At 45.9% G+C, this 12,121-nt stretch overlaps 1 protein-coding gene across 1 annotated transcript; it reads left to right on the forward strand.

Annotated features, from left to right (window-relative positions):
- Window positions 1-4,910: 4,910 nt before the first annotated feature.
- On the forward strand, window positions 4,911-6,510 carry LOC105827582 (beta-defensin 121-like). Its single transcript, XM_012665785.1, has 2 exons — window positions 4,911-5,124; window positions 6,248-6,510. The coding sequence occupies exons 1-2, from the start codon at window positions 5,067-5,069 to the stop codon at window positions 6,439-6,441; spliced, it is 252 nt and encodes an 83-aa protein (XP_012521239.1). The 5' UTR covers window positions 4,911-5,066; the 3' UTR covers window positions 6,442-6,510.
- The last annotated feature ends 5,611 nt before the right edge of the window (window positions 6,511-12,121 follow it).

Below are 12,121 nucleotides of genomic sequence, written 5' to 3' on the forward strand. Positions count from 1 at the left end.
GAGAAACTGGAACATTACTCTGGGAGGCCAGGGTGGGAGGATGCTTAAGCTCAGGAGTTTGAGACCAGCCTGAGCAAAAGCGAGACCCCGATTCTACTAAAAGTAGAAAAGTTATCTAGGCATCATGGTGCGTGCCTGTAGTCCCAGCTACTTGGGAGGCTGAGGCAGTAGGATTGCTTGAGCACAGGAGTCTGAGGTTGCTGTGAGCTAGGCTGACGCCACGGCACTCACTCTAGCCCAGGCAACAGAGTGAGACTCTGTCTCAAAAAAAAAAAAGAATCTTTTTCAATTTCTTCTTATATCAGTCATGGCCATTTTCCTGAATCACCACAGTGCTCTCCGGCAGTCCTGCTACATACAGGGGTTCATAAAGGGGCTTATGACACATTGGAAAGACCTCTAGTGAGGAAGGGCCTGGAATCTCCAGGTTGGGAACTTCTGGTCTAGTACAGTAATAATAGCAGATATTTATATCGGTGTCGTTAAGTATCAGTAAGTATTGTTCTAAGTGCTTTATGTGTATTCATTCATTTAATCTTCACATAAACCCTATGAAGTATTACTACCCCCATTTTATAGCCGAGGAAACTGAGGTTCAGAGAGGGTAAGTAACTTTTATAAGGTAATACAGCCAGGAGACTAATGCCAGACTACAGAGCCACTCTTCTATGCCGTCTCATTCAATACTGAGTCCTGCAGAAGTCGAATGACATGCTCAAGGACACATGGTAAGTTGCACAGTCTTGGACCAAACCGAATGCCCAGTGTGTTCATCTCACTGCGGGATAGCACCCCCGACGGCCCAATCTCCCTCTTCCTGGGCAGCTCCACTGCATACGAAGCAAGTCCTCGTGAGTACCTTTAGTGACCTTGAACATCAAGACATTTTCAGTGCTGCCCAGTAGAATCCAAAATAAAACAACACTCAACTTTAAAATAAAATTTTACTCCTGTGAAATAATACAAAACCTTCCTGTACACTGAAATTAAAAGGGGTTCTTTAGATTTTTCCGACTTTATTGTAGGCCCATGCCTTGCTGGTGCCCTGAGCACTCGCTCAGTCTTCCCGTGGGGCCACCCAGCCCTGCTCACGGGTCCCAGCCTAGCAGCTCTCCGTCCAGTGGGTCTCTTCCGAACCCCCCGGGGGCTTCTCTAGACCTTATCCATTTTCTCCAAGCCCCAGTCCACCCCAGCAGAGGAACTTGGCTTGGCTTTCACTGAGGTAGTAGAGGCCAAACCCGCTCAAGGCTCCTAGTCCCTTATTCCTAACCTCAAAACAAGTACACTGGGACTAAAATGTATTGAGCACTTACCACCCGCCAGGCCAGGCAGTGTGTCAAACACGGGATAGGCACTTTGTATCATTTAAAGGTCACAACAAACTGGGAGCCAGTGTCTTATCCCCAAATTGGTTAAACAACTTGCCCGGGGGCACTGCATCAATTGAGGTTTTCAGCAAAGAAAAGCTTTTGACTGTTTGGCAGCTCAGAGAATGTCCAGGGCCAGGCTTAGAAAATGGGTAGGAAGCATGGAGGTAGGGTATGTAGAGCCAGAGGGAAAAGTCGCCCTACAGACCTAGTTCAGTGGGGACACAGCTGCCACCAAACCCCGTTGCTTGGGATCCTGAACTCTACCCCCATTTGCCCCAATTCCCTGTGGCCCCTGGACACTGGACATCACTAGGGCCCCTTTGCTGAGATAAATTCCCCTCTGTTCTTCCTTCTGGGAATCAGAAGTCAACATGGTGGATTAGCAACCAAGATGAACTTACTTCAGCCTCCACTCAGTCGTTCTAGAAAATCCCCTTCCTTTCAAAACAAGATCTCCCTCTGTTGAAGTCCGATGTTTCCATTTAAATCTTTGACTCTTCCCATGGAATTGTGGTATAAAAAAAAAAATCTTTGACTCTATCCTCTTCTTTCCTTGGATTTTTTCTATCCATCCACAAACCCCTCTCTCTCTTCTGTATTTTCAAAATCTCCAATTACACAATGTATTTCCCCTCAGCTTAGAAAAATGCTTATGTCTCCCACATCTTTACAAATATGTTTCCAGGACCTTCTCCTTGGTCTGGGCCCCTTCAGAGAGAGTCCTGGGTTTGAATCCTCATGCCCTTCAGTCGATTCACCTCGCTGAGCTGCGGTTTCCTCCTTTGTCACACCTGTCTCCTTGCGGGTGTTAATCCCAGAAGGTGCTCAATACACAGTTGATGATATTTTTATTAACCCCACTTCCATCATGGCTGGGGTGGGAATGGGCAGTGACTACAAATGGGTATGAGGGATGTTTTTGGGGTGATGGAAATGTTCTAAAATTAGACCGTAGTTGTAGTTGTACTGTATACTTACTAAAAATCATAGAATTGTAAACTTAATGAGTAGGTTTTATGGTATGTAAATTATACTTCAATAAAGCTGTTACAAAAAAACGAAGGCCACAAAGATTTCTCCGATGTCACCCCCACCTTCTCGCTGCAGAGACTCCTCAAATTCTTCCAGGCAAGAATCACTAGAGGCTTCTTTCCAGCTGTCCTCCTTGCTTAGCTGAGACCCTTGCTCCCCCAATCAACACTGAGAATGCAATAGGAGACAGGGTCGTGGTGAGCAGCATCATATTTAGGAGCCAGCAAGACCTGGGTTTGAATCCTGGAGTACCCCATATGATCACTTGGGCAAAATGTTCACCCTTCTGAATTTTAGTTTTCTCATTAGTGCAATGGGGGAAACACTCTTTCTGGTTTTTGTGAGGATGAAAGGAGACAATGCATGTCAAACAACTGTCACCAGGCCACCAGACTTAGTGGAAAGTCAGTGCCCATGAGCCGGGTCCTGTGGTTACTTCCGCAGCCTGCAGGAAGGGAGGCTTCTCTGGGCTTCCAGCCTTCAGTGATGTGTAGCTCTCTCAGCTACAGTGCGGGCCTTGTCATGTCTCCTCGGAACTTGAAACAGCTTCCTTACTAACCTTCCCTCTCTTGCCTGTACTGTGGCAATTATCTTCAACTTGGGCTGTCAAAGAGGTGTTTCCAGGTAAAAAATCCCTGACCATGTCATCATGGTCCTCTCTAAGGGATCTGATCCCCCACTGCCTACAGGGTGGATTCCAAGGCCCTGAACATCACCTCCCTCTCTGCCTCCCCTTCCGTCCCATACATTTACAGCCGCGGCTGTCTCCTGCCCACCCTCCCGACCTTCCCCTGCGGAAACTGGCTTTCTCTTCTCAGCTCTTCTCCCCACCTAACAAGCCCTTGAGCACTTTGCCTGACTAAGTCTCAATTTTGTCCTATGTGAGGTTGGGAGTTTCTGATTCTCACTTCTCAGGATTGTTCTGACAATAATAATAATGATAGAAATAAGATCGTGACAATAATAAGAATTGAAAAAGACAACAGTAGCTAATAATTATTCAGAACCTAATACGTGTCAAGTACTTTGCTAAGCAATTTACAGGTGTCCCATTTAATTAATTTAGATAGAGTTATGATTTGTATTTTCCCATAGGTGACTGAGAAAATTTACCTTACTCAAGGTCAACAGGTAGCAAGAGTCAGGGACAACACTCAAATCCAAGCCTACATGAAACCAAAATTCATCCTTCAAGCTTGGTATGCAGTAGGTGTTCAATGAAATCTTTTCTTTCTTTGTCTCCCTTCACAGTCTCTTGTCTCAGTCTGTCTGAGGTCGGCCTTTAAGGTTTGGCTGGAGGGGCGTAGCCCACATATTCCCTCTGCACTCTGGAATACTTGGGTTCCTCCCCACTAGATCACTTCTCATAGCCTTACTCAATGTACAAATTATTTATTGTCCATAATTATCTATTAAAATAATATTTATTATTCATTAAGTCTACAAATATTAAATATTATTTAATATTTCATGCCAGGTATGTCACGGATTCCTAGCTCTCCCCCAGTGTCTGTTCTTCCCTTCCTCTTAGTAAGACAACCCCTGAGTTTTAGCTAGCCATGATGGCTCAGAATAAGGAAAACATTTCCAGCCTCCCCTGCAGCTAGGCGTGACGGTGTCAATGAGCTCTGGCCAACAGACAGGAGTGGAGGGAAGTGTGCGACTTCTGAGTGGTGTCCTTAAACGGAAGAGTGTGGCGCTTCCTTTCCTTCTCTTCCCTTGTCCCTGATGGCTGGACAGGGACTTGACAGTGGGAACTAGAGCAGCTCTTGATTCACCACGTGAAGCTACCATTGAGGGGGACGGAGCATAAAGCCACAAGGAACCAAGCTGCCTGCTGAATCATGAAGCTGCTATACTTAACTGTGTACCCAGATTATACACAAAAAAGAAATCAATGTTGGTCTTTTGGAATCATTACTGTTGGGGTGGATATCTGTTAAAATACGCTGAATTAATATCTTAATACACCAGGTGATGTTATGAGAACTGGAGTTATAAGCCAAGTTTCTGACATTCTAAATGGAGAGACAAACATGTAAAATAAATTCAGAAAGAACAGATGGATGTATGAGCATCACAAAACAAATTTATTACGATCTAGAGTGACTGTGGTTGGAGTTTCATTATCTAGGGTGACCAGGGAAACCTCTCCAAGGAGGTGACATTTGAGGTGAGCTAGAAGCATGAGCGGGAGTCATCCATGGAAAGATTGAAGAAAGGGCTTTACATGGAGAACAAATGACAGCTGCTAAGGCCCTGAAGTAGGAATAAGATTGGCAAGTTCAAGGTTCAGAAAGACATCCACATGTGTATCCTTCCGTCAGAGAGCTGAGAATAAGTAATTCTTAAATTAAATATTTCTTGATATGTATTTATGTGTTAATAGATTTCTTTGTGGGTCTCAGGAGGCCAAATGGCTTTAACTGGCCTGCGTCCTCACTGGCATGGATGCTGGCCAGTTTCCCACACTCTCTTCTTGTGCTCTGCTGAGACATCTGCTACATACTGTCCTTCAGCCTAGCTGACCTCATCGAAATCCCCTCCTGTTCTAATTCGCTGCCCACGGCCCTGCCGATAAAAGGGAGGCTCATCCCTGCTGCAGGGAACTCTGTTTCCATCCCCTGCAGCTCAGCCGCCTCCTTCTCTCGGGTCCTGCCAGCCATGAAGCTTCTTTTCCTGTTGCTTGCCCTCCTCCTGGCCACAGAACCAGTGGCATCAGGTAACTTGGGCCTCTCTCAGGGGTCTGGGGTCCTGGTCGTGGGCTTCTCCTCTTTCCCTCCCCTCTCCCTGTGGGTAGCAGCTGAAGCCTTTCTTCCTTTCACACAGCTTTGGGAGGTTTTCCCAGCACCATCTCATGTTAACATTTCTCCTCCATTCTCTTTTGCCGAGGTGGTGGGATGATAGATGTTTGGAGCATCTGGTACTTGGGGGCTGGAGTGACATTCTGGTGGGAGCTTGGGAGAGGGCTTAGGGGTGCAGGATTGGGTGTGGGTTGGGGACTTGAGGATTTTGAGAGATTAGGTTGAAGGCTGGGTGGGGTCCAGTTAGGAAGGGGGAGAAAAGCCTTGGGTTGGAGGGATAGGGGGAACATTACGATGATGTGGAGGTGAGGACATGGGCTTCCCTGAAGGCTTGGGGTGGAGTTGGCGAGAGAATGGGATTTTGAGCTGAGTGGAGCTAGGGGTGGGGATTAGGCTGTGAGTTAGTGCAGCTTGGTGATAGGTTCCTGGTGGGAACTGAGGTTGGTAACTAGATCAGATTGGGGTTTGGTTTGGAGTTGGGGCTTGGGGGCAAAGGCTAGGAGTTCTAACTTAGGTTGGACTGGGTTTTGAGTTTGAATTGGGTGAATATGGGGTCAAGGAGGATTGGAGAGTGGGTTGGGTTGTGGCTAGAGCTGAGGCTTGCTGGGCTTAAGTTAGACAGGGCCAGGCTGTGAAAAGGAGCTGGGTCTGTTGTAGTGCGAGTGAATCCCCTCGGTTCCCTAACATTACAGGTGTTCATCGTCCTTTTCCTGTCATTCCCAAGCTTTGCTAGGAGGGTCATTCATTAACGTCAGTTGATCCCGAAGTGAGGAGTAGGAAGTCGGGGGATGGGAAGACAGAAGGGTGGGAAGTCTGAAAAAGGCTCTCCTGAAAACTCCAGGGTTCCCAGCTGGAACAATTGTCTCAGTTCTCTCCCCTTTTAAGGTCTCTTCTCTCCTTTCCCAGGACTGGGTCCAGCATTACCTACTCAACTTGCTTTCTTCCCTTCTTCCCTATCCTCCTGCTCCTCCTCCACCTCCTCTTCTCCCTCCACTTGAGGAATACTAGCATCTGCTTAATGGCTGTTCCTATGCCCCCAAGGAGAATGTTGGATGGATGGACACTGCCGGTTGGTGTGCAAAAATGATGAAGACAGCATCTCACGCTGCCGAAATCGTAAACGGTGCTGTGTCCCTAGTCGTTATTTAACAATCCAACCAGTAACAGTTGATGGAATCCTTGGCTGGACCACTGCTCAGACGCCCACTCCAGCCACAACTAAGAAGACAAACTAGAAATCATGTATAGAAATGACTTCGTTTCAGGTTCCTTAGTGTCCACATCCCATTAAACTCACAAATTTGTTTCTTGTGTCTGTCGATCATAAGGAATGATACCCCAAATGGATTGAGGGTGGGGAGATGGCAGGGTGGGGCGTAAAGCATAGTGGAGAGAAGTCCCTAGGGCTGGGTTGCAGCAGTGGGGTGATGACTATAGTCTTGGAGGTGGGTCCCCATTGACCAGCCCAGGAGAAGCTATTGAGTCAGAAGTGGACTGAGGAAAGCATGGTGGGGCCTGAGAGATTTAAAGGCACAGCAGATGCATAGAGAGGGGGAGAATCCTTGGGCTAGGAGAGTTGGTCCATCTAGGGAGTGAAGGGGCTGGGGACGGATGGAGCCGAGTAGAGCCCAAATCCTTGGGTTCCTGGGGAAATCAGGTGACATGCTTTCTGATGGTCAAGAGCCCACAGCCCCAGGGGTCAGAAGATTTATAAGAACTAAAAAAAAGATAAAACATATGAATTTACTCATTTATATATAAATTTGTTCATTATTCATTTTTTACATTCTTTCATTGATTTACGTATTCATCTTTTCACCTCAGCTCTGCCACTTGCCACTGGCAGACTCTGCCTATAAACCTCTCAGAAATTCATCTTCCGGCTGGGCGCAGTGGCTCGTGCGTGTAATCCTAGCACTCTGGGAGGCTGAGGCAGGAGGATCTCTTGAGCCCAGGAGTTCGAGACCAGCCTGAGCAAGAGCGAGACCCCGTCTCTACTAAAAATAGAAAAATTAGCTGGGCGTGGTGGCACGTGCCTGTAGTCGCAGCTACTCGGGAGGCTGAGGCAGGAGGATCTCTTGAGCCCAGGAGTTCGAGGTTGCTGTGAGCTAGGCTGACATCATGGCACTCTAGCCCAGGCAACAGAGTGAGACTTTGTCTCAAAAAAAAAGAAAAAGAAAAAAAAGAAATTCATCTTCCCCATCTGTCAGATTAGGATAATGGTAGCATCTGTCTCAGGATCATCATGGTAAGAATGAAATGAGATAATGCAGAGCGTAGTGCCCAGCACATAGCAAGCCCTCAATAAATGTCAACTGCTGCTGTTGTTCAAGGATTTATTCACGTGTTTACGGAATATGTGCTGTGTGCTTTCTACTGTGTTAGACTCTGAGGGAGACAGAAGCCTGTCTCATTCCAAGCGATAATTTCCCCAGGGAGAAGACCAGCTCACGGGGAACATGTCGGAATCCTGACTAGAATCCAGAGGACCCGGTGTCTTCCCAGGCTTTGTTATCTCAAGTCCTATTCTCGGGGCCTCATTTATCCAACACAGTTGTTCACCCCTGAACTGTGTTCCTGCAGTGAGGTCGGGGACCCAGAGTGTTTTGTAAAGCATGGTGCATGACATAGAGACAGACAGAAGGGGTTCACTCTGATCCAGGAAGACAATTTGCTCTCAATTCAATATTTCTGTTCTCAGACTCTGGAAAGAAAAGCACGCTCTTCTGATTGTGGTCCTATTCTGGGCTTCCTCTGGCTCAGTCCCTCCTTACGTGGTGAGGAGTGGCTGGGGGCAAGGGGAACATACCCACCTGGAACCTCTGCCTGCCCTGCCCCTTCCCGGCCTGTGCTTTGATTAGCTGGCTCCTGGGATTGCCTGCCTAGGGAAACCTTGTGTCTGCTTCCAGGAACTGCATGGGCCTTTCCCCAAGGCCCACCCTGGAAGGTGGGGCCCGCTTGGGTGTGCACCCCTAGGCAGGAGAATTGCCAGGGGAGGCTCCTGTTTGCAGGGGCTGTGGGCAGAGCAGGGGATGGGTGAGAAGGGAGGGGAACTGTGGGCTGGGCTGGCTCCCCTCGGGCTGCCGTGTTCCTGCGCAGAGCTCTGTCCTTTCCATCAATCCCCCAGACACACACATATTAGATGGAAATCCTTAGGGGCTGAGAATCTCTTATATAAACATCTGTGTGCCTGGTGTTAAGCCCGGTGCTTGGTACGGATGGAATTTTGTGAGCGTTTCTTGATTGAGGAATAGGTGCATGACGAATTCAAGAGTGAAGGCATGAATGGATGTGGTGGGGGCACACATAGCTGATTCCAGGTTCCAGAAATCTGGGTGGGATCCTTCTGGGCTGAGGGCGTGGAGGACCACTGCAGCAGGTATACTTGGCGTGTCAGAAAGGATGCAGAGGTGTTCCTGGGTCTTGCTCACGTAGGTGCTTATTATTCCTCAGTTAGTTTGTTCTGAAAACACACAGGCTTCACAGTGTTGGAGGTGGTCTGGGAGGGTCTAAGGATCCCCCAATACTTGGGGTTTGGCATTAACCTCTCCACACACAGCCATTCATGTCCCGATTTGAAATTCATTCATTACGAATCATTATCTATTTACTCAGTCAATAACATTTATTAAGAACAGGCCAGGCACGGTGGGTCACGCTTATAATCCCAGCACTCTGGGAGACCAAGGCGGGTGAATCGCTCAAGGTCAGGAGTTCGAGACCAGCCTGAACAAGAGCGAGACCTCGTCTCTACTAAAAATAGAAAGAAATGATCTGGACAACTAAAAATATAGAAAAAATTAGCCGGGCATGGTGGCGCATGCCTGTAGTCCCAGCTACTCCGGAGGCTGAGGCAGTAGGATCGCTTGAGCCAGGAGTTTGAGGTTGCTGTGAGCTAGGCTGACGCCACGGCACTCTAGCCAGGGCAACAGAGCAAGACTCTGTCTCAAAAAAAAAAAAAAAAAAAAAAAGAACACTGGGCACATGGAGACAACCTGGGGGAAGATAGAAAGCTGGAGTGAGGAAAAGGTTCAGATCTCAACATTGAGCCACGGAGAGTTTTCAGAAGACATTTAAGTCTGCATCTGAATCTCTGGACTTGGAGTTTGGGAATGTGAAATTTTGAAAACTCCTTATTCCTTTGGGAGATAAGGTGCCCAATTCCCCTACCACACTTCCTTCCTTCCTTCATTTTTAAACATTTTTTTGAGACAGGGTCTTGCTCTGTAGCCCAGGCTGAAGTGCAGTGGTGTCATCATAGCTCATTGCAACCTTGAACTGCTGGGCTCGAGAGATCCTCCTGCCTCAGCCTCCTAAGTAGCTGGGACTATAGGCACGTACCACCACACCTGGCTAATTGTTATTTGCTTTGTAGAGACAGGGTCTCTCTATGTTGCCCAGGCTGATCTCAAACTCCCGGCCTCAAGCGATCCTCCTGCCTCGGCCTGTCAGGGTGCTGGGGTTACAGGCATGAGCCATCGCACCTGGCCCCACTTCCTTCATTGTTAACCATTGTCAAACTGTGAGACTCTCAGGCAGCCTCTCCCTGTCTTCCCATTTCACAGATGGGGAAATTGAGGCTCAAAGGGGAAAAGTGACCTATGTTTATAAGTAGGTTCGAGACAATGCTGGGATTAATATGCAGGACTTCTCTGACTTGTGGTGAGAGGGCTGAGTGAATGTGGAAGATGATAATAAGTAGATGTGGGTGCTACGTGCGTGCAGGTGCAGAGTGACATGGAGCCAACAAACGAGGAGGTGTTAGGAGCTACAAAGCACCTGAAAAAGCTTTGGTAGTTAGTTTGGGCACCTCTGAAACCCCTTTCTGGGGCTGCTGTGGCCTCTCTCCAAGGGGAAAGTATGAAGCAGGCTGATGTGCCTGCCCCACCCTCTCGAATGTACAGTTCTGCCCACTCTTCTTTGGGATGCAACTTGGCTCTCCTCCTCAAGGAAGATGGAAAAGGCCTTATCTTCCAAGGATGTGACAGGGCGTGGTTTTTGGTCTAGTAAGCTTCTTTGAATCTCTTGGATCTGACAGTGGATCTGGATATGGGCTCGGAGTCACACTGAGTGCTGTCTGAGTCCTTGCTCGGCCTCTAATACTTATGAGGCCTTTACCAGAACACTGCTTCTCTCTGAGCCTCAGTGTCATAGTGCAAGAAAAGGAAATAAAGACATCTACTTCAGATGGTCCTAGGAAAGGTTCCAGTTAACATTTATCAGGTGGCTCATAGTGGATACTCAGCAAATGGTAATGGTCATTATTTTTATTTTATTTTTTCAGTCAAAGGATCATTTTTATTTTGGAGACCTTGATTCCAAGGGGAAATCATTATAATGCAAATGGCTAGCATTTCTTGAATGCTTATTATGGACTGGGGACCATGTCTCCAGTTCCTATGTGTGAACAGCCTCCAAAAAAACAAAAACACCTCTGGCTATCACTAAAGGACTTCTGTCTGCCTAATTTCATGGGAATATTCTCAAGCTGTGTTCATAGGTGTAGCCCAGGCAGAAATGAATCCTTCAGCAAAGAAACTTTATGTGATAATAAAAACAACAACAGTAATAGTTAACATTTATTTAGTTCTTACTATGTGCCAGTCCCCAATTGCTTTCCATTTATTAAGCCATTAACCCTCACAACTCTAGGCATTAGGTATTATTGCAGCCTACACTGCACAGATGGAAAAGGGGAGAAGAGAGAGGTACAGAAACTTGCCCAAGGCTACACAGCAAGTAAAATGGGAGCCAGGATTGGAATCTACGGTTTCTTGATTTTCGATTCTGTTCTTTTAATCTGTCTATAGCCCCTTAGGTTATTTTGTTTATTTATATTTTAACTTTTTATTTTGAAGTAATTATAGATTCACAAGAAGTTGCTAGAAAGAGGTCTCGTGTACCCTTCATCCAGTTTCCCCCAATGGTTATATATATTTTACGTAACCATAGTATGATATAAAAACCAGGAAACTGATATTGGTACAATATATAGGTATACTTATTTAAAAATTCTTTCTATTTATAATATTTATTACTTTAGTGTTTTACAAAATGTATGACACAAACATATGTGTATACGTCTGTGCCATTTTTTCACAAGTGAAGATTTATGTTACCACCACCATGATCAAGACACAGAGCTGTTCCATCACCACAAAGATCTCCCTCCTGGTACTCCTTTAAAGTCATACCAGCTCTCCTCCCTGCCCACACCCTCTGTCACTGTGCCTAATCCCTGGCAACCACTAATCTGTTTTCTCATCTCTATAATTTTGTCATTTTAAGAGTGTCGTATAAATGGAATCATATGTGAGCTTTTGAGACTGGCTTTTTTTCATCAGCAGTATGCTCTTGAGAGCCATCCAAATCGTGTGTATCAACAGTTTGTTCTTGTTAATTCTGAGTATTTCTAGCCAGCACATTAAGGCAAGAAAAGGAAATAAAATATATACAGATTAGAAATGAAGAAATAAAACTGTCTGTATGTGCAAATGCCACAATGGTTTCTGTAGAAAATTCCCCAGAATCTACAAAAAACAGAACAAAAGAAAAAAAAAGAAGTATAAAAGCAAAATACCTAAAACTAATAAAGAAATTCAGCAAGGTCACAAGATACAATATAAACATACAAAAATCAATTGTATTTCTATATACTAGCAATGAACATGTGGACGCTGAAATTAATACAATATCACTCAGAATCACTCCCCCCAAAATAAAATACTTAGGTATATATCTAACAGAACATGTACAGGAATTGCATGCTGAAAAGTGTAGACTACTGATAAGAGAAAATAAGATCTAAATAAATGAAAAGACATGCCACGTTTATATTAATATTTTGTAAGACTCAACTAGCAAAGATGTTAATTTTCCTCAAATTGATATATACATTTAGTTCTTATCAAAATC

Source organism: Propithecus coquereli, unplaced genomic scaffold, assembly GCF_000956105.1.
Source record: "Propithecus coquereli isolate 6110/MARCELLA unplaced genomic scaffold, Pcoq_1.0 Scaffold122, whole genome shotgun sequence".
NCBI classification, from domain to species: domain Eukaryota; kingdom Metazoa; phylum Chordata; class Mammalia; order Primates; family Indriidae; genus Propithecus; species Propithecus coquereli.